The following is a 21771-nucleotide window of genomic DNA, read 5'->3' as shown; positions in this document are numbered from 1 at the left end:
TTAAAAGTCCGCCCTTCAAAGACTTAAGACAGTTCACACATTCACATTTTACAAAAAAAAAGGTATACAGCATACACATTTCATGCGTCATCAGAGTAGAACTAAATCATTCGCAAAATAACACTGCAACGTGGAGAACGTGGAGTTGTTCTCGCCTGCAGTCAACCGTGCATTGTGGGGGTGTGTCAGGCACAATGTTAAATTGTGTTCCGATGTTTGCACATGTGATCAACTATGCCTCCACATTGGTACCTCCTGCCTCCCCCCCTACCCTCTCTCCATTTAGCCCCAGATAGGAAGATGTGTGCCTGTGAAACATAGAAAGTTATCAAGTAACAAATGGAATTATGATCGCACATTTGATTAAAAAAAAAGACTTTTGTATACAGTATTCGTACATTTCATCCGTTTAATCAGCAGTGAGCAGTCTTTTGCACACGCACACACTTCTCATTACACCCCTCCCCTGCTGATCTACGTTTCATGGATGCCACAGTCTTTGCTTTTACGGAGGATAAGAAGGCAAACACGCAAGAGTTGTCTGTTTTTTCCGTACTTTATGAAACTGTCCACGCTTGCACTAACACCCTCCCCTCAATCCCTCTCACCCATGCTGCTAGATAAGGTCTGGCTGACTGTTGGTTCAATGTTATTGGGGTGAGAGAGGCAAAGAGCTGCCGCCTTGCTGTTCCCATCCCCCACACTGCACAGCACTGAGACAGAGAGGGGAGGAGGGAGGGAAAAGAGAGAATGTGCATTGCTTCTCTCTATTGCTGCAAGGCTTCCTCCTTCTGCTGTGTGGGTTGCATGAATACAGAAAAAAAACATTGCGTTTAAAAAAACACGAAAACAGTCATACATTTGTGGTGACTGAAGGAAAAGACAGGATTTATTCAAACATGTGAGCAGACTCCAGATATTTGCACCATTTCAACAATGTGCACGATGTGTGATCGATTAAAAGTTGGACATAACTTGTATGGACCTTAAATATTCCCCCCGCGTCATGTAAGATATTCGCACTATGAAATAGTGGAGAAAAGACAATAAGGACCGAGGAGATCCGGTCCGTCCTTGCTTGCAGGGTGCGGTCCGGTCCGGGTTTTGCGCCCCCCGCTCGGCTCAGTAAAATGGCTGTATCTAACGAAGCCTCGTGTTGGTTGGGCTCGCTCCCTGCCTCTACCCGGGCTCAGTAACATAACTCCCACAACAATTTCTCTCGGTTTTTTACGCATTGTATGGAGCGCCAGCCAGCTCTCTAACCCACTCACGGAACCGGAACCAAGGGGTGGCAGCCGGATTCGGTCCGGTTCGCGGGTGGGGATGAATCGGCGCCGGGATAAATGGTTCTAAACAATTATTCATGTTCCATGCTAGCTTTTGATTGTGACTGACTCGCCGAGAGAGGGAGAGAGGTGGGGGTATGTATTCGTACATTTCATCCGTTTAATCAGCAGTGAGCAGTCTTTTGCACACGCACACACTTCTCATTACACCCCTCCCCTGCTGATCTACGTTTCATGGATGCCACAGTCTTTGCTTTTACGGAGGATAAGAAGGCAAACACGCAAGAGTTGTCTGTTTTTTCCGTACTTTATGAAACTGTCCACGCTTGCACTAACACCCTCCCCTCAATCCCTCTCACCCATGCTGCTAGATAAGGTCTGGCTGACTGTTGGTTCAATGTTATTGGGGTGAGAGAGGCAAAGAGCTGCCGCCTTGCTGTTCCCATCCCCCACACTGCACAGCACTGAGACAGAGAGGGGAGGAGGGAGGGAAAAGAGAGAATGTGCATTGCTTCTCTCTATTGCTGCAAGGCTTCCTCCTTCTGCTGTGTGGGTTGCATGAATACAGAAAAAAAACATTGCGTTTAAAAAAACACGAAAACAGTCATACATTTGTGGTGACTGAAGGAAAAGACAGGATTTATTCAAACATGTGAGCAGACTCCAGATATTTGCACCATTTCAACAATGTGCACGATGTGTGATCGATTAAAAGTTGGACATAACTTGTATGGACCTTAAATATTCCCCCCGCGTCATGTAAGATATTCGCACTATGAAATAGTGGAGAAAAGACAATAAGGACCGAGGAGATCCGGTCCGTCCTTGCTTGCAGGGTGCGGTCCGGTCCGGGTTTTGCGCCCCCCGCTCGGCTCAGTAAAATGGCTGTATCTAACGAAGCCTCGTGTTGGTTGGGCTCGCTCCCTGCCTCTACCCGGGCTCAGTAACATAACTCCCACAACAATTTCTCTCGGTTTTTTACGCATTGTATGGAGCGCCAGCCAGCTCTCTAACCCACTCACGGAACCGGAACCAAGGGGTGGCAGCCGGATTCGGTCCGGTTCGCGGGTGGGGATGAATCGGCGCCGGGATAAATGGTTCTAAACAATTATTCATGTTCCATGCTAGCTTTTGATTGTGACTGACTCGCCGAGAGAGGGAGAGAGGTGGGGGTATATCATGGCCGCTCAGGTCGCCAGCGCCGCCACTCTGAACACAAGCCCGGCTTCCGAGCTCAAAAAGCCGGATCGAGAGCCCAAGGAGGATACGGTACCGGGGGAGAAGCAGTCCGACAAAAAGCAGCCGGGGTTGGAAGGGGAATCGCCGTGCCGGGGGGATCTGCAGGACGGCGCCGACGTTGGAAATGCAGGAGGAGGAGGGGAGCCTGAGATGAAGAACGGCAATGGGAACCCGCCCAGAGCTAACAATAATAACCAGAATGACACCGTTGGACCGGAGGGAAACAATCACCCGGGTATGGTGCACCACCACAACCCCGCTTTCCCTCCTCCGTCGTACGGATACAGTCAGCACTACGGTCGGGCCCCTTTTCATCAACATGGCGGACAACAAAGCCCTGGCATGGCAGCTGCTGCGGGTCCGGCCGTTCAGCCCGGCAACATCATGGACCCTTACCAACCTAATTCGCACGACTTTTCCAACCACCAGTTTAACAGTTACAGCCCGTTCCCAAACAGGACTCCGTATCCGGGCCAGGCGTACGCTATGAACTCGCCTCGCAGTAGCCAGGCGCCGACAGCTGGGGGGCAGCCTGCTAAGCAGCAAACACCAGCGGGAGGACCCACGGCCATGGCTGGATCTTACAATAACCAGAGATATAACATTGGAAACCCGCAGCCTACATCCACACCGACGCTCAATAAGCTCCTGACGTCCCCGAGCTCCACCCGGGCTTATTCCACCTACCCGTCTAGCGACTACACTAGCCAAGAGGGAGCTAGCAAGGGAGCAGCAGACATGGGCGCTAGCGGTCAGTACGGAGGCAGCAATCCGGCTTGGCAACAAAGAACCCATCACCCGTCGCCCATGAGCCCGGGTAGTGCCGGGCAACCGCTAGCTAGAAGCCAGGTAAAATCATACTACAACACGAGCGCCATGTCGTTTCCCCCCCACGTCTCCTTCCCTCCTCCTAACTAGTTCACAACGTAGTAGGCCAGCCATTGTCTGCTACACTAGTTCGCTAAGACTCTAAAATGGCTGCCTGTCGTGTGTGTTTCCCAAATAAAAGCAGCCCGTAAAACAGTCGTTTTTCCGTCGATTCGAACGATATTAACCGAGACGAGAGCGTGGGGCGATGACGAGGGAAGTCGTCGAAAGTATACAACGTTGAGGACTTTCGCGGAGCCACGAAGGCCGGACTTTTGAGAACACTCGAATTCACATCGAGGGGGCAACGGTTCGTTTCAACCAACCTAAGCATTGCCACGCACACCCAGCAAAATTAAAAAAAAACAGTTTGTGAGATATGATCACGTTTCAATATACGAAAACATACTGTAACTCGATGCTTAAAGCCGTTAGTACAATCCAGACTTGTTAATTTTCCATATTAATTTGGTGGCTCTGACGGAAGGAATGCTATATACACTCCCAATCAGGCTCGCTGTTAGATAAGTGGCCTCCTGCTTTTCCAGATTCAAAGAAAACCATTTTAAACGTCGTTATAACATGTCACTAAAATGTCGTAAATGTTCGCAACGTGACCGCCTATTTGAGTGTGGCAGGGATGCGGAGTTCCATATGCTTGTTGTTGACCGTAAACGGTCAGAAGGCTCGGGCCACATGAAGCGAGTTGTTGCAAGGCTGCAAGATTGCAGCGTGCAACAGGGATTTGAATTGTGGAGGTAAAATCGTGCTGTCAAAGCCAGGAGATAGTTGGTCTCGGGTTGACATGCTAGCTCCGATCTGATTGGCTCCTCAGCCGCAGCTCATGTGGCCATTTATAATTACATGTGATGCAAGGCAACAGTTGCTGATAAGAAGAGCATTGAATCATCTCAGGGTCACCCGAGGTATTTCTGCCTGTCATTTTTGGCTACCGCTTTTCTCCCTAAACACTCCATGATGTCGGCTCTGATCATTGATGCTATATGGTTTTTAATTAAGGTAATTTAATACAGATTCCCCTTAAAGACTTATATTTTGACCCAAAAAGGGTGATGGACCCTGGACCCTTACAAGACTGATGGGAAGTAACAAACTGCATATACTGTAGTTTGCTACTGTGGTTCAATAGATTTTCCCCACCTTTAAAAGAGTATCTGAACTTCATGGTCTTTATTTTGTCAAAATAGGCCTCTTACTTTTTCCAACCTCTTTAGATGACATATGAACATAAAGAGGTAAATAGACGAGAGGCAAAGTTAACCATAGTTGATTGAGATCTTAGGGACTTTAACATAGAGAAAATAGTCACAATAGCAACGGAGGAATGTGAAGCAAGATATTCCCGGTGCATGGCCTCCAGCAAATGTGTTGTCTTGTGCCATCCTAAAAAACAAAAATTACTGACTTTCAAAAATTCTTTCTAATCTGAAAAAAACCCCACATAGAAGTCAGGTGTACATGTTATTAGACAATTTAGCATATACTTAGCATATACTGTACATAACACATTCTTTTGATTGCGTAAAATCTTGAGGTAGCATTAGCAAGCTATCAAAATAGGCATTTTATGTAGTTGGCAGTAAAAACGAATTCATCCTACTTGTTACATTCAGTCTATTTACACTACCATTCTTAAATTTGGGGTCACAGACACATTTTTCTCTCCATGAAACCACCTGTTGCATATTTACACCACTTAAACTGTCTTTATTTCTAAGGAAAACGTTTCACTAACAATGTCTACACTATATTTGTGGTTAATTCAGTGGTATCATCTTGGGGGGGTGGGGGGACAGTACTCTTTTAAAACAAGGACATTTCTAAGTGAGCCCAAGCATTTGAACAATATTGTCTTTATACAATATCGTGGATATGCCTTTTAGCAAAACTACTGTCTTGTTCCGTTTGCATCGAAGCAAAAACTGCGAACAATGCAGCCGATTCAATCTTCTTTGCTTCTTGCTGCAACTTTAATTTGCATTTTGGTTATTCCTCCTATTTCATGGATTATAGGATTACAGACAGATTTTCTAAAACATGGGGATATTAAATATTTGCATCATTGTTTTTAAATGAATAGTTTATGCTTAACAAAAAGCTGCATTTTAGCCCCACCTGCAGAAATGTGTGCATGTAGCTGCTGTCTGGTTGGCATGCCACAAAAGTTTGACTCCAAAGAATCCCCCCCCCCCCCATAAGCCAATCAGAAAGCAGTCTACCATCTCTCACCCACCAAGGGAGTTTGTCTTATGCAGATTAGCCATGTGCTGCTTTTATTTATTTCAATTCGTCACGCGGCATCTGCAAAATGTCACGCAAGGTATGACAGCAGAAAAAAACGTTTCTTAAACTGATAAGGCTTTTCCTCAAGTACATTTGGGAATTCTCTTGCTATAATGTAATATGGCCTTTTTGGAGTAGTGGTGTTTCATTTAAAAAAACAAATAAGACAAATATACGCATCGAAATATGTTTGCTATCAGATCTTACGTAAATCTGTGTTTATTCCCTTTTCACCGGTGCCTTGTTTGGAAAGTACTTCCTTAATTTTTCATGTCATTCATCAGGAGCCAAACTGCCTTCTCCGGGGATAAAAAAACAAAACAAAAAAACTTAAGACAAGGTTCAAAACAGGAACACAGCTGGGAAATATCTGTAGTTCAGTTGACTGATCTCTATTTGGAAGCAGATATATACACTGTTTACTTGTGAGAAAATCTTAAAATCGGTGAGGGGGAAAACATGAGAAATTAGTTCAAAAGATTAGTTTTCATTATTTTATGGCCTTTTCGGTGATGTCCAGAAGCACAAATGATATCCACCTAATTTGTCAGAAAATTGTTTATTCATTGTAAATATCCCTCTTTATCCATTAATACTTGGGACATATAGTGATGAGCAGAAGAGTTAAATCGTTTTCCATTATATGGCAAAAAAGTTCAATAAACTCTTTCATACAACCGAATAAGTCGGCTTCCTGCTAGTACAACAGCTTTGTGTTACACAGGCCCATATTTCACAGTTTGCGAGTAAAATGAGATGAAAGAATCATTTCAGCATTCCTACTTTTTGTCACATATGTTGGTGGTGTTCTGTGAGATTCCGTAATTGGTTTAATAAAGGCTGGGAAACACTGGCATGTATAACTCAGCAACAAGGCATCTTACTTCCTGTAACTTTGCTGCATTTCATTTTGCTGCTGATTTATTAACAATCTTGCATCTTCTAGCCACCTGCTTCCATGGACCCAATGGCGAAAATGAGAGGGCAACCGTACGGTGCCAGTAGCCCGTACAGTCAGCAGTCGCAGCAAGGACCTCCCACAGGGCAGCAGGGCCCTGGATATCCTGGCCAAGGATATGGCCCACCAGGTCCTCAACGATACCCACTTAGCATGCAAGGACGAACTCCCGGAACCATGGGTGGGATGCCCTATGGTCCACAGGTATACTGCTGGTTTGATTCTGTAATTTTGTTGTTGTTTTAAGTTGCGCTCTTAATGTTTTTTTGTGTGCTAGATGGGGTCTTATGGACAGCAGGGACCGGGAGGATATGCTTCACAGGGCCAGGGCCCATATTATGGTCAGCCTGCTCAGGGTCCTCACCCAAGCCAGCATCAAACACCCTATTCTCAGCCCCAACCTGGACAACCAGGAGGTCAAGCACCTTACCCGGGGCAACCCCACCAGCCACCACCCTCGGCACCACACGTCCAAGGAGGAGCTCCTTATCAGCAGCCTCATATTGCCCCACAGACCCAGGTTCCACCTCAAGGCCCCGCACAGCCTCAGCCACCATATTCCCAAGCGTCAGCCCCTCAGTCTGGCCAGTCTCCGTACCAACAGCAGGGACAAAGTGGTCAGACTCCCCAGCAGCCAAGTTCCCAGGCTCCCCCAGGAGCACAGGGACAGACCAACTACCCGACATCGGCGCAGCCGCCTCAGCAGTCCACCTCGCAGCAGCAACAGCAGTCACAGACCACCCAGCACTCACAAGGTCAATCTGGAGCATACCCACAGAACCCTCAGCAGCAGCAGCAAGCACAGCAGTCACCTTATCAACGCTTTCCTCCTGCACAACAACAGGTGCGTCCCTCAGATGAGGATCATTGTGGTAATCTTTGTTTAGTTCATAAACGTGTACATCAGAGAATGTGTTTTCTTGTTCTGCAGGAGCTACCACAAGACTCATTTCAGTCCAATGCTCCACCATCATCACAGCAAAAAGGTGGTCCAGAAGACAGTCAGGGCCGTCCCTCCAGCCTTCCGGTCAGTCATGTATGCATCAAGGCTAGAATTTTTTCTCACTTTATTTCTCTTTTGCCCTTGTGTAAAATAATGTGATTCTGTTTGTGTTTTTCATATACTCCTCCCAGTTCATTATTTATGGCATGTTTTATGAGTTAAATGCCAGGGAGATTTTCCTCCTCAAACCTTGATAACATCCTATGCATTTGTCACTTAAAAGATGCAGAAGCATCACGCAGAGTAACATTTTCCTTCTTCCTTCTCGTAACTAAATAAATAGAAAAACCTCACATTATAACAGTTTAATTCTACACTGTTAAACTCTGGACACAATTGTAAATTTTATTTTCAGTTGAGGTTTTTTGATGCAACTCTTGTATTTGAGTTCATTTGTGCAGTTTTACATAAGTGGTGGCTGGTGAGTCTGTGACTGCACAAGAAACAGAGGTGGGAATAATTTGCATTTGTGCAAATCACAAGTAAGTCTCATGTCGCCATCTTCAAGTCTCAAGCAAGTCCCAAGTGACTGTTGGCGAAAGAAAATAATCAAGCAATCCGAGTCACCACCAAATTTCAATGAAGTCAAGTTATTACTTGGTGAAGACAAGTCCTAAGTCGAGTCATAAAATCTTGCACAGTCACAACATATGTTGTATTTACTGATTATACTACAAAAAGGAGATTTTTTTCTAAAAAAGAATGTAATATATAATTATGTCTCTAACCATGAAATGAAAAACGACTTATACAATGAATGTCTACACTTAAATTATTTAAATGAATGCGTATTATTTTTACATATTAACGTTTATATGAGTGACACACTGTTAATGTGGTGACGAATAATGAAATAGGCTGAATGAGGGCGTAACCATGTATAAGTATCAGATTTAAAAACTACGCATGTTGTTTCAGGCGTCAATGTGGTACCCAAATATCATTGGTTTGTGTACTGTAAATGTGTGAATGAAAGGCATGAACATTCTGCGCCTTGTAGATTGTCACTTTTTGAAGGTGACATAGATTCATTTAATGGGGCACTGCCACATAAAATATGGCGGACATGCCTATGACCAGAAAAGTACTGTGTATGTATGTATAGACGTTTATGCTTGAATAACGATTGCTGTTTTAGAGATATGGTTTAAAGATCACCATCTACATGATGTTTAATCTATCGCTTTATTGGCTTCTCAGTTAAATGCAGAACCCACATTTTTTGACCATCTATTGGTGAATTAAACCGTCGAGCTAAACTAGCTAGCCATGGTTCACAGATGAAAGGAACCGATGTAGATGTTGTCTCTTCTGTTCGAGTGATAAACCTTGCATGTCGCTGTTGTATTTTTCTCTGTGTCATGAAATTGATCATCTTCAAATTCCAAAATGTTTCCATGCCTTTTTTTTCCCCTCTTGGCAATTGGCCGCAAGCAATACGATGCTTTGCTTTTGCATCGAGCCATTGGCTACTTTGGAAGTACACATCCCATCACCTCGTTCCTGAAGAGTGCGTTGGGAGCGCGTAGAGGGCATGGCTATGCATACGGAAAAGTCACAGTTGAAACGAATGGTTCGGACAGTTTTCCAACCAACCCACCCCAAGTTCATGGTACTTAGCTGTACTTAAATGTTCATAATCACATTTTTCTTACTGTTCCCAAACCAATGTTCGCATTGCTAGCTAAACTGTGAGGCTAGCAACCTGTCTGTGGGTTTTGTAATGATGAATGACGTTAGACGTTGTCGCTATTTTGCCTTCATTCCATGAAGTGCAAACCTTGCATTTTGCCATCCTATTTTTGCCAACATCATCGCCAAAACAATCCATTAATTCGAATTAGCGATCTTCAGAGTTGCTTCAATCGCTATTGGTGTTAGGTTGCCACTTCTCACCAACAAGCGATGATGACTGGGTTGCCAGGTTGGCGTAAATGAAATAAAAACCCAATTCTTTTCTTTCATTCTTGCTTTTGGGAGGAACATTCTGTTAAACTTCAGATTTCAAACTATTAACAAGATGACTTATCCACTCATGTAGTTCAAGTCAAGTCACTTAGATATAAAGTCCAAAGACGAGTCAAGTCATTCCCAGGTTTTTGTCGAGCAACTCATAAGTCCTGACAAATAGCACATCAAGTCATATGACTTGAGTCCTCCAACTCTGATGAAAAAAAAAAAGAAGCAGGTTTCTAATCAGAATGTACGTGAATAACTCTGCTTTCCCTCGCATGTTTTCAGGACCTGTCGGGGTCCATTGATGACCTGCCTACTGGTACAGACGGTGCCCTGAGTCCTGGAGTGAGCACACCAGGTGTTTCGAGCAGCCAAGGCGAGCAGAGCAACCCGGCTCAATCGCCCTTCTCACCTCACACGTCTCCCCACCTGCCTGGTATCCGAGGACCATCACCATCCCCGGCGGGCTCCCCGGCCAGTGCCAGTACACCTCGCACTGGGCAGCTGTCACCTGCCAACATGCCAGGTAGGGGGGGGGGGGGCGCTTTTCCTCAATTCCAGAAACGAAAGCTGCAATAAATCTCTCCATATCTGTATTCAAGATGAAATTTGTATTTACCGTAATGTTTTCATAATGCTTCATTACTTCCAGCTAACTTTGTTTTGATGTAAAATAGAATCTTGTAAGCGCGGCCCGGTGGTCCAGTGGTTAGCGCGTCGACCTCACAGTGCAGAGGTACTGGGTTCAATTCCAGCTCCGGCCTCGCTGTGTGGAGTTTGCATGTTCTCCCCGGGCCTGTGTGGGTTTTCTCCGGGTACTCCGGTTTTCTCCCACATTCCAAAAACATGCATGGCAGGCTGATTGAACGCTCTAAATTGTCCCTAGGTGTGAGTGTGAGCGTGGATGGTTGTTCGTCTCTGTGTGCCCTGCGATTGGCCGGCAACCGGTTCAGGGTGTCCCCCGCCTACTGCCTGAAGATAGCTTCGATAGGCTCCAGTACCACCCCGCGACCCTTGGGAGGATAAGCGGATCGGAAAATGGATGGATGGATTGATAGAATCTTGTACATTGTCTCATCATCATCAACATTTTTATCCATTGTTTTTGTGTGAGTTTGTGCCTTGCAGTAAATATAGATATGTGTCAAATACCTGGAGGTGGCCTTCTTTTGTTTTCTTTGCCCCTTAAATTGTCAGAATGTGCGCGCCATATGAGCTGAAACTCTGCTTTCAGTCACATGAATAGTTAACCAAGTAATTACATGAATTTTGTTCAAACGGAGGTTAACCTAACTTCAATATTGTTTTCCAGGCAACCAGATGCCTCCAAGACCATCAAGTGTGCAGTCAGATGGTAGTCTTCACCCTGGCATGAGCCAGTCTCCTCTGGCTCCAGACCGAGGTACACTTGTGTATCATGGGGTATAATTCCGTTTACCATTGCTTATTCCAAACAAGCCCTTCTCTTCTTTTACCACTTTAGGATTTATGCAGAGAAACCCTCAGATGCCCCCTTATGGTTCCCCACAGTCAGCCTCTGCATTGTCACCACGCCAGTCCTCGGGGGGACAAATGCATCCTGGGATGGGTCCATATCAACAAAATAACTCCATGGGTGGATATGGACAACAGGGGGGACAATATGGCCCCCAGGGTGTGTTTCTCTCTGTACCGTTTTTATTTATTTATTCATTTTTATAAAGAATTTTCAGTTTAAAAAACTTGCTGGTTGTTTGTCGACATTACATAAGGCTTGTCTTGACATAATGAAGTACCATTTTGAAGATTGTCTACATTTCTTATTAGAAAAAACAATTGGCTACATCCCTCCAGCAAAGAGGCACAGCATAGCAAGCTATCACTGCTCCCTCCCTCTAACTCTGTTGCTGCTATTAATAGCTGTGAAGCAGAAAGTCAGCTGACGTAGCAGACCCTCCTGTCAGTAGAGCTCAGGCTGTGACGAAGGCTTGTTGCTCAGGGAACGTAGCTCTCACTGCTAGCACACTGTAGAAAGAAAAGTGTGACTCACGTAGCAAAAATAATTATTTGTAGCTTTAGTTTTCAAACACAGAATTTGTTCAAATTATTTTTTTGGTGTGTGTGTCAAATTTGCTTTAGGTTATCCTCGCCAACCCGGCTATGGTAACATGCCCAATGCCAATTACCCTGGGACGGGCATGGGTCCAATGGCGGGTCAAGGTGGGGGACAACCATACGCTGGCATACCCCCAGGAAGGATGCCACCAAACCAAATGGGGGCGCGTCCATATGGCCCCAGCATGGGTCCCAACATGGGCCCTAACATGGGCAACATGCCATCCCAGGTTAGCTCAGCGATGTGCCCCCCTCCAGGCATGAACAGGAAACCACAGGATCCTGCGGCCATGCAGCACCCGGCCTCCAATTCATTGCACAACAGGTTGGTTCATGCTCTAGCCGACTCGCTTTACTTACAACAGTTATGCCATTATTCCGATTGTTTTTTCCACATCTAGGATGTCTGGTTATCCTAACATGCCTCCAGGCATGATGGGCTCTGGACCTCCGTATGGTCCTTCTATGAACAGCATGCCTGGAATGATGAACACCCAAGGTGGATCCCCTTATCCCATGGGGCCAAACATGGCCAACAACTCAAGTGGTACATTTTATAGCTTGGTTGCACTTTAATTACTTGAGCCTTTTGTTCTTTAAAGGCCAATCAATGAATGTATTTTCAACTGAAATGTGTCTAGGTATGGCTCCTAGTCCAGAGATGAACAATAAAATGAATAACAAAGTAGATGGAAGTGGAACACCCAAGCCGGAGCCCAAATCAAAGGTAAACTCACAGTTGTGTTGGTTTAATAGTGTTTTTGATAACAAATGCGCTGAGCAGGTTTTCCACTTCTCTCCAACAAAACAGAAATCAAATTCCTCTACGACGACCAGTGAAATGATAACGCGTCTTTATGAGTTAGGACCGGAACCTGAAAGAAAGATGTGGGTGGATCGTTATTTGGCTTTTATTGAGGAGAAAGCCATGGGCATGACCAACCTGCCTGCAGTGGGACGCAAACCCCTTGACCTCTTCCGGCTGTATATATCAGTAAAAGATATTGGAGGAATGGCACAGGTAATGCTGAGTGTGCATCTTTTCAATTTGACTATAATTCATGTGGATTGTCTACCAGATTATGATTCATTGTTGTCTGTGTCTCAGGTGAATAAAAACAAGAAATGGCGAGATTTGGCCACGTCCTTGAATGTAGGCACATCCAGCAGTGCTGCCAGTTCTTTGAAAAAACAGTACATCCAGTGTTTGTATGCCTTTGAGTGTAAAATCGAGCGTGGTGAAGATCCTCCTCCGGAGATATTTACAGATAACAAGAAGAACCAAACCGCAAAGGTCCAGCCCCCCTCACCAGGTTAGTGCCACAATTGCACATTTTCTTTCTAAAACCAAAGCAATTCCATTTTATTTCCATGTCATTATATTAATGTGCCATATCTGTCTGCTTCTCTACTTTCAAACTGAAGCGTCCCTCTGCTCCACAGCTGGGTCAGGCTCTCTGCAGGGCCCTCAGACTCCCCAGTCGACCAGCAGTTCTATGGCTGAGGGTGGAGACTTAAAACCTCCAACCCCAGCCTCCACTCCTCATAGCCAGATGGCCCCTATTCCACCTGGTTCCAGGTGACTTTCCCATAACACTATTACAAAGTTGCAACTTGACATTTAAATGGGTTATAAATCTATAATTCTCTTTGCCCCCCCGCCATCCCCTTTCCCACTTCTTAGAAGCAGTGTTAACCTGCAGGACCCCTTTTCTGAAGGTAGCGACCCTGCTTACCCACGTAAAAACATGACACCCAACTCTGCCTATCAGTCTGGCATGAGCACCCCAGAAATGCAGGGGCGCCTGGGCCCCTATGAACCCAACAAGGACCCGTTTAGCAACATGAGAAAAGGTGGGCACATTGAATAGGTCATAAATTGCTTCCCTAATGGCAACTGCTGAGTTAATTTGCACTAAACGGGCTTTAATTCTGAATACATCTTCAGTCGGGGAGCAGTTTCTTCCTGCTAACCAGGGCCCCAACAGCGGGGTGGGCGACCAGCAGCAGCAACCGCCACAACAGCAACAGCAGCAGCCACCATTCAACCGAGGACCACCCGGGGCCATGGGCACAATGCCACTGGGACCCAGACAACAGTATCCTTATGGACCAGGCTATGACAGGAGGTAAGACATTCTGATTGGTATTTAGAATTTTAAAGGTCATTAAACCCAGTTAATGAGAACTCGAGGCTAATTTCCTTTGTGGGTCAGGGAAAGATATGTAATTCATACTTCATCTTAAATTGACAAAGGGATTTTCTTCTTTCCCCCTCATTTGTTTTAATGACCTCTTGAGTCATTATAGTGCTTTGAAAAGAATCCGACACAAAAGTGCGTGTGTGTGTGTGTGTTTGTGTGTGTGTGCGCGCGTGCGCGCGCATATATATGTATGTAATATTTGTGGCTAAATATTTTAGTTAACCCGATAGGAAAGAGCAAAGCGTTTTATTAGAACTTGTTAGACTTACTGACTTTTGAAGGAAGAGTTTTTTTTCTTGTTTTGTTGGAACCTATTAATTGCGTTGTATTAATTCTTTTTTTATGTAAGTTTGAAATGTTTTAAAACATTGTACAGCACTTTGAGTTGCGTTTTTATGTATGAAAAGTGCTATCTAAATAAAGTTTGATTGGATTTTTTTGGTACACTATGCAAATCCAATGTTGACTGTCCTGGGACAGTTAAAAAAAGGATCTGAATTTCCATCCATCTCATTCTCTGTTGTATTTCTCAATAATTCCGGTCTTCAATGGTGATTGTTCTTTCCCAGAACTGAGCCAGGAATGGGTCCAGAAGGCAACATGGGATCTGGTGCTCCCCAGCCAAACTCTATGATGCCTGCCAATGCCGACACTGGGATGTATTCGCCGAATCGCTTCCCGCCACAGCAACCACGGTTGGTTAACAGAATCGCTTTATTTCTAAAGCATTATTTTTTAATATTTTGAATAGCATGTTTGTCCCAAATTCATCCTTTATCAATGGGTCTAGTTTAGTCTGATCCATGCAAAAGAATATTATGGCTACATTGAAAAAAAAATACACTTCTAGCGTAAAGCAGTAGTATTTGGAGAATCAAGTGTATGCTTTCGATAAAAGTAGTAATCTTCTAAGAGTGAAGTTTTATTTTTCGAGCAATGGGGCATATCCGTGTAGGATTAAAAAAAACGTTGCTTTTTGAAGCACATATTATATTATTCATCTACCTGATAAATATTTATTTCCTAGCATTTCTGCTAATGCGAATTTAGGCAGGTCTCTTCTTTCAACATGTCTTTTTCGCAAATCTCTGTGGACTTAAACTTACTACCGACGTCTGCGGCCATGAAAATGTAAGGTAGAGTAATTTATGTAAAGAGAGAGCAACCACTTGAATTGTATGTAGTGAATTAAAAAAAATGCATGAAGCAGAAGTTGAATAAAGGCAGTAATGTATGTATCAATGTGGGCGCTTATAAAAATGAGAAAATATATGCGGGTGCACAGTGATATCAAGATTCCCGCATGAGAATACATTTTTATGAGTGGAAGGTGTTTGCTGCATAAGTTTAAATGATGACCATGTCAAATAATTCTTTGGTACATGTTTGAAATGAAAAACTCGCATCGACTTGAGTTAATCAGGATGAGGACTTTGATGTGTTTGTGTAAACATTGTTGGTGTGGCTTTGTCATCATTAAATTTCATGAGATGAACATTTACTACTTTCCAACTCATCTGCCCCTAAATCCTCTATTTTTGCTCCTAAAATTTCAGGTTAAGGGCCACTGCGCTCCTAGTAAAAAAAAAAATTGGGGGGGGCACGGGCGGTTACAGTAATATTTAATGATATTCATACTGTAATTTCATCTGCAACTGTGGCTGAAAAAGCCAAGCAAGGAGAGTCTGTTGTGGAATGAGTACAGTCACTAAATGAGGCAATCATTGTTAACTGACTCGCAAATGTCCACAATCTTTTCTTACTTTTTCCTCTCTTTGTTATTGTCATGTTATAACTACAGCGACCCCGGCAGTCCGCTTCATACTTGACAATATTGGCATGTTATTTATTGTTCAATAAACGGTGATTTTGACAGTTTTTGTGGCTCCCAAAACTCCCAATAATAACACCGGGATTTCCGTTTTCCGTTGTGCGAGGGCAAGTCACCAACTGGGCAAATCTGAGCTGTTGGCTATTTTTTGATTGATTGATTGTATTTTATTTTATTTGCTCAGTTCCGTTGTTCAGTCGCATAATACTTAACCCTCAATTACTAATGTTGAGTTGGGGGGGGGGACTTGTGTGGCCCTAAATTTGAGTATTTTATTTTCAGCATTAAAAGAAATGTCAATATCCTAGGTTTGCATTGTGCAATAGCACATAAATAACGATACATCGTCGCATGACATGTCTTCTAAATTAACATGGCATACCATAACCATATTCTCCAGACTACTCAGAGAGGATTCCAAAATATAAACACTTCATGTAAAATAGAGATAAAGCATCACACATTACATATGGCTTTAAATATAATATATAATACAAATAATTCTTTCAGACAGCTGACTGCTGAGCAGTATATTTTTAATCATTGTGACGTAACAATAGTCATGCATCCAGTATTTTATGTAGAATTCATGCAATTTTCCCAGGGTTTTACATTTTTTCAAACGTAAAACAGTTTTAGTCTTTAAATATATCTTAGACTTTTTTTGTATTAGCATCATGAAAGAAACATACACTCCTGACTGTCAGTCAAGCTTGATATTGACATAACAGTATACTTTGATATTTTCATGGCCAAGCTGATATTGCAATGTGATATTTGCAGACATGATTCCTATGGTAATCAGTATCCTGGACAGGGAACGCCCCCTTCTGGCTCCTACCCTAATCAGCAGCCTGGAATGTACCCACATCAACAGCAGGTAACAACAATCTAACTGTGCTATGCTAATAGACATCTCTCAATACGCTGAAAGCAAAACTAATAATGCTTGTTTTAGCGTTTTTTAAAATTAAATAAGATAGATTGAATGTGTGACTGTACGCTCTTGTTTCTAAATGTTCAGTTTGTCCAAGAATTGTGTAAATTTTCTCACATACCAGTAATCTCATTCAATGTGTAGGGCTACAAACGTCCTGTGGAAGGAGGCTACCCTCCTTCAAAACGTCATGAGTCCGAGTACAGTGGGCCTTTCCCAGGGGGACAACCACCACCACAGCAACAACAGCAAGGCGGTGTCCCGGCACCCTCTTCGGGACAGCAAGAGCCATACAATCAATATAGCGGCAGCGGACCTTACCCGGGCTCTGACCGCCGTCCTCCTGGCCCAGGCAATCAGTTCCCATTTCCCTTCGGCCGTGAACGGATGCAGGGAGCGGCCGGGCCCAATTCTCAGGCCGCCATGGCCCCTCAGATGATGCAGTCAGGCCCAGAAGGCCCTCAAGGGGGCATGTGGCAAGGCCCACGAGACATGAACTACCAGAACTACCATGGCAGGCAGGGTGGCCCTGGGGGCCCGCCCCAGGGATCGGGTTACCCTGGGATGACTCGCTCTGAAGAGATGATTTCGTCAGAACAGCGCATGAATCATGACAGCCAGTGGGGTGGTCAGATGGGCCCACGGCAGCCTCCCTATGGTCCCGCTGGGCCAGGTCAACCGATGGCTCGTTCTGTGCAGTCCAACTACCAGCCCCCTCAGGGCGTGCAGAACCACATTCCACAAGTGTCCAGCCCAGCCTCCATGCCGCGCCCTATGGAAAGTAGGACATCGCCAAGTAAATCCCCCTACATGCATGGAGTGATGAAAATGCAAAAGGCCGGCCCTCCTGTGCCTGCGTCACATATAGTGCCCACTGCAGCGCAGTCGCCCTTAATCAGACGAGACATGCCTTTCCCCATTGGCTCTGTTGAAGCTTCCCATCCCGTTCTGAAACCACGTCGCAGGCTCACCATGAAAGATATCGGTAAGACCTCCCTGCCAGGTTGTTTCTGTTCAATTTTCTGTGTGCAGTTTGCATGCATTCTCTGTGCTCATGTGGCTTTTTCTCCTAAATGCTTTTTAAGTTAATGAGATTCACAAATTAAATGATAAATGATTGCTAGTCATCAATCTCTGCCTCGGCCCAAGGTCCAGCACCCTGTACGCCTTGTCGTAAGAATAAAAGATGAATGAATCGCAGAGTGTTATGTGCTAATCATTTTTTTAAAATACTTAGGAACCCCAGAAGCCTGGCGAGTCATGATGTCATTAAAGTCCGGTCTATTAGCTGAAAGTACCTGGGCTTTAGATACAATCAACATTCTTCTCTACGATGATGGCAGTATTTCTACCTTTGATCTCAATACGGTGAGACTTTTTCTGCTTTGTCATACTTCTGCCACATATGGCGACTTGTGTCTAATATTTTGTTGTATCTCTTTCCCGTTAGTTGCCTGGCCTACTGGAGTTGGTTGTTGAGTATTTCAGACGTTGCCTCATTGAGATCTTTGGAATTCTGCGGGAATATGAGGTGGGGGACCCCGGCCAGAGAACGCTACTTGATCCTGATGCCTTGAAAGAACTCGTGGGTGGCATAGAAGAAGAGGAGCCGCATATAGAAGATGCTGATCTGGAGGAAGAAGATGATGTGGATGAGGAGGAACAAGGCACGGAAAGGCCACCTCATATAAAACAGGAGGACGAGCATAAGGAATGTTCCGAGTCACGAAAAAGAGATGTGAAGGCCGGTGATGAGCACAGACAAGATGAGGGATCTTCATCCGACCAAACTGACTCATTGGCGTCGTCATCGGCCCAGGACAAACCCAAACAGGGCAGCAAGTTCGATAAGTTTCCTCTAAAGTTGGTACGAAAGAGAAATCCATTTGTTTCTGCACAGACAAACAATCATGGTAAGGTGCAGGAATTTGACAGTGGATTGCTTCACTGGAGTGCCGGAGGAGGAGACTCAACGGAGCACATTCAGACACATTTTGAACCCCGTAAAGACTTTTTGGAATGCAGACAACGAATACCTGTGCCCCAAAGTGTGCTGAAAAGGCGAATCCGTGAAGATTTCCTTGATTATAGTTTGCCGGCAGAAGAGGAGAAAAAGAATGAGGATGAAGATAGGTCAAAGGAGACATCCTCGTCAGGGAAAGCGACTGTGTCAGAGAACAGCGCCGCCCTCACTAATGAGGAGAACAAATCTGAGTCAAAAACGGCTGAGCAAAGTCACCAGAATAACAACAGACCCATTCCGTCTGTTATGAGTGTTGTAACGCATCAGGTCACCGCCATCCTGGAGGATGAGCCTCACAGTAAAGATGAGGGGCCACTCGTCTCACTAGCAAACTGGCAGGATTCCTTGGCTCGGCGCTGTGTTTGCATCTCCAATATCATACGCAGCCTCTCCTTTGTTCCAGGAAATGACCACGAGATGTCCAAACATCCAGGGCTGCTGCTCCTACTAGGGCGCCTCATACTTCTCCACCACCGGCACCCTGAACGCAAACAGGCCCCGCTGACCTACGAGAAAGATGAGGATACGGAAGAGGGTACGGGCCAGAGGGATGAATGGTGGTGGGACTGCTTGGAGCTCCTGAGGGAAAACACGCTGGTCACTTTGGCAAACATCTCGGGCCAGCTGGACTTATCCGTCTACCCCGAGAGCATCTGCCTGCCTCTGTTGGATGGCCTTCTCCACTGGGCGGTCTGCCCTTCAGCTGAAGCCCAGGACCCCTTCCCCACCTTGGGTCCACACAGCGCTTTGTCCCCTCAGAGACTGGTCCTGGAGACGCTGAGCAAGCTAAGCATCCAAGACAACAACGTGGACCTCATCCTGGCCACCCCGCCGTTCGGTCGATTGGAGAAGCTCTACGGGAATCTCGTGCGGCTGGTCGGAGAGAGGAAAGTGGCTGTCTGCAGGGAGATGGCCGTGGTTCTGCTGGCCAATCTGGCCCAGGGTGATACAATGGCAGCCCGGGCCATCGCCGTTCAGAAAGGCAGTGTGGGCAACTTGCTGGGCTTCCTGGAGGACAGTCTGGCGGCCACCCAATTCCAGCAGAGTCAGAGTTCTTTTGTACACCTACAGGGGATGCACTTCGAGCCCACCAGCCCGGACATGATGAGGCGGGCTGCCCGGGCACTGCACGCGTTAGCCAAGGTGGATGAGAACCACTCAGAGTTCACACTACATGAGTCCCGGCTGCTTGACCTTTCGGTGTCTCCCCTCATGAACTCGCTGGTTTCTCACGTTATCTGTGATATCCTCTTTTTGATCGGCCAGTCCTGACAGCTGTAGGGAGCCGTGGCTCCTCTTTTCTGGGAGGGGGGGCGGGGGCGTTGTCCCCACCCTCCTTCTTCCTCGGTATCCTGGCTTGTGTGTAACAGGGCAAGGAACGTTTAAAAGTGACTCTTATTTATGAAAACCTTCAGATTCCATTCTCTGAGCCCTCTTCAGGGCATCCTTGCTCCTAGACTGTCGTCACAGAGCTGTGCTGGATTACGCAACAGAGAGAAGCCACACCAAGTGACACTACTTGCGAAATAAATGCCAACTGGAGAGCAGAGCGCCGCCACAGTTGGGTAACTGTTCTGCAATTGGGGGGGCGGGGGGGGATACTTTTTAATAAAGATAAATAAATGAATAAATAAATAGCTGAAAAACAAAAACTGTAACCAAAGTTGCTGTCTCGTTTACAGTGAGTTTGGGAGACGCAGTGTGCCCTAAGCACTCCCCTGGAGGGCACAATGAGTCTGTAACTGGTTGCGTTCAGAGGTGAAGCAGACTGACAAAAGTGGCCTACTGGTTCTAGTTGCTGTAGTTGGCCTATCACCTGGCAGCCAAACGCTGTCAATAGACACCTTCACCGGGGAGGCCTGTGCAGTGTGCAGTAGATTGTAGGACATTTTCTGTACCATACTGCTCTTAAGTGACAGTGTTCTGTTTCACATCGAAGCGGACGATGCAGCGCGACTCGAGTTTGGAGGTCCTTATAGTTTGGTGTTAAACAGAAAATGGCTTTCTTCCCCAAAGTATCAAGAACACCCTTACCTCCTCTTATCCCTTGATTGTATGAATACCCTTATGAAAAGAAATCACCTCTTTGGACTGGTTTTCAACTTCAAATACAGCTTTGCTGTGGTGTATATATATATATAATGTTGTACATTACACTTCTTTCCGTGTCTGTCTGTCTGTGTCACTATTCTCACACGTATTATTGGTGAGGGATGGAGGCTGACGGCAACCTCCACTTCCTGCTGAATAGACCCACTCTGGTCTCCCCACAGCTCTGTAGTGCAACAGACACGGCTCCGACCTGTTGTTCCTGGTACAACACAAACTAGATGAAGTACACATTTGACAATTTTTCTTCAATCATGGGTTCTTCATATTTGTATTTCAGACTATGTAGCTAAGACATGTAAATTCCCCCTTCTCCCTTTTTTGGCTCAATGAATATCATTTATTCAGTATGAAATCTTTATACTATATGTTCCACGTGGTCAGAATAAATGTACATTAAATCTTCCTAAGCTGTTTCATGTTTTGTCTTCCCGTGATTCCCTCTTTGAACTGCAATTCTTGACATCCACATTGTTTCAATACATATAATGTCCGTGAACCTCAAAATCTTAAAGCAGTACAACGTGCAATCACTGTTTAAAATGGCAGCAGCTGTCTTTGCAATAGCGCTTACTGCAAGATGACATTTTCCCTCCTCCCTAAATAAATACAACTGGTTTCAATCTGTACCTAAATAAAATCATGCAATACATTGTTCAAATATTCACCAGACAAGTTAAACATCGTTTGTCAGTGTTTGGATTATACATTATCTTGGAATGATGTTCCTTTACTGCAAACCAGTGATTGCCAAATATTAACAAACATAACTTTGTTTCCCTAACAAGATTAATCAAGAACTTCATCTAAATATAGAAAGGAATCCTCATGATCCAAAGCACACCACATCAAGTTTTTTACATTTCTGACACAATTTTAGGGTTTTGTGACTATGACATTTCTGCCATGTCTCTGAAGTGTGTTGCAGGGATGTTATCTCTATATGGAAAAGATCAAACT

General features: G+C 45.0%; 1 protein-coding gene across 5 annotated transcripts; it reads left to right on the top strand.

Moving 5' to 3' along the window:
• The first annotated feature begins 22 nt into the window (after positions 1-22).
• arid1aa (AT-rich interaction domain 1Aa) lies at positions 23-21221 on the top strand. Of its 5 annotated transcripts, XM_019886350.1 has the most exons (21): positions 23-1415; positions 2453-3374; positions 6643-6858; positions 6932-7498; positions 7586-7690; positions 9899-10139; positions 10926-11015; positions 11097-11267; positions 11732-12032; positions 12109-12254; positions 12349-12434; positions 12519-12728; positions 12816-13020; positions 13133-13286; positions 13392-13561; positions 13656-13836; positions 14481-14606; positions 16526-16622; positions 16824-17664; positions 17917-18047; positions 18130-21217. In XM_019886350.1, exons 2-21 carry the CDS (start codon positions 2466-2468, stop codon positions 19972-19974), a joined length of 6792 nt encoding a protein of 2263 aa, XP_019741909.1. In that variant the 5' UTR covers positions 23-1415; positions 2453-2465; the 3' UTR covers positions 19975-21217. The 5 variants fall into 5 exon arrangements, with proteins under 5 accessions (XP_019741909.1, XP_019741912.1, XP_019741911.1 ...); XM_019886353.1 differs by lacking the exon at positions 23-1415 and having other exon boundaries at positions 1440-3374; positions 7586-7681; positions 13151-13286; positions 18130-21221; XM_019886352.1 differs by lacking the exon at positions 23-1415 and having other exon boundaries at positions 1440-3374; positions 13151-13286; positions 18130-21221.
• The last annotated feature ends 550 nt before the right edge of the window (positions 21222-21771 follow it).

The sequence above is a fragment of the Hippocampus comes genome, unplaced genomic scaffold, assembly GCF_001891065.2.
Source record: "Hippocampus comes isolate QL1 unplaced genomic scaffold, H_comes_QL1_v1.1 scaffold335, whole genome shotgun sequence".
Classification (NCBI taxonomy): Eukaryota; Metazoa; Chordata; class Actinopteri; order Syngnathiformes; family Syngnathidae; genus Hippocampus; species Hippocampus comes.
The sequence above is the reverse complement of the archived record's forward strand: the minus strand, read 5'-3'. Positions and strand labels throughout refer to the sequence as shown.

What these genes read in the sequence shown, in the direction of transcription:
- arid1aa (XM_019886349.1), top strand. Translation starts at nt 2,466, where the DNA reads ATGGCCGCTCAGGTCGCCAGCGCCGCCACTCTGAACACAAGCCCGGCT. An exon ending in TTCCTCCTGCACAACAACAG is followed by an intron (nt 7,499 to 7,585) that starts GTGCGTCCCTCA and finishes CTTGTTCTGCAG; the next exon opens with GAGCTACCACAAGACTCATT. An exon ending in CTACCTTTGATCTCAATACG is followed by an intron (nt 18,048 to 18,129) that starts GTGAGACTTTTT and finishes CTTTCCCGTTAG; the next exon opens with TTGCCTGGCCTACTGGAGTT.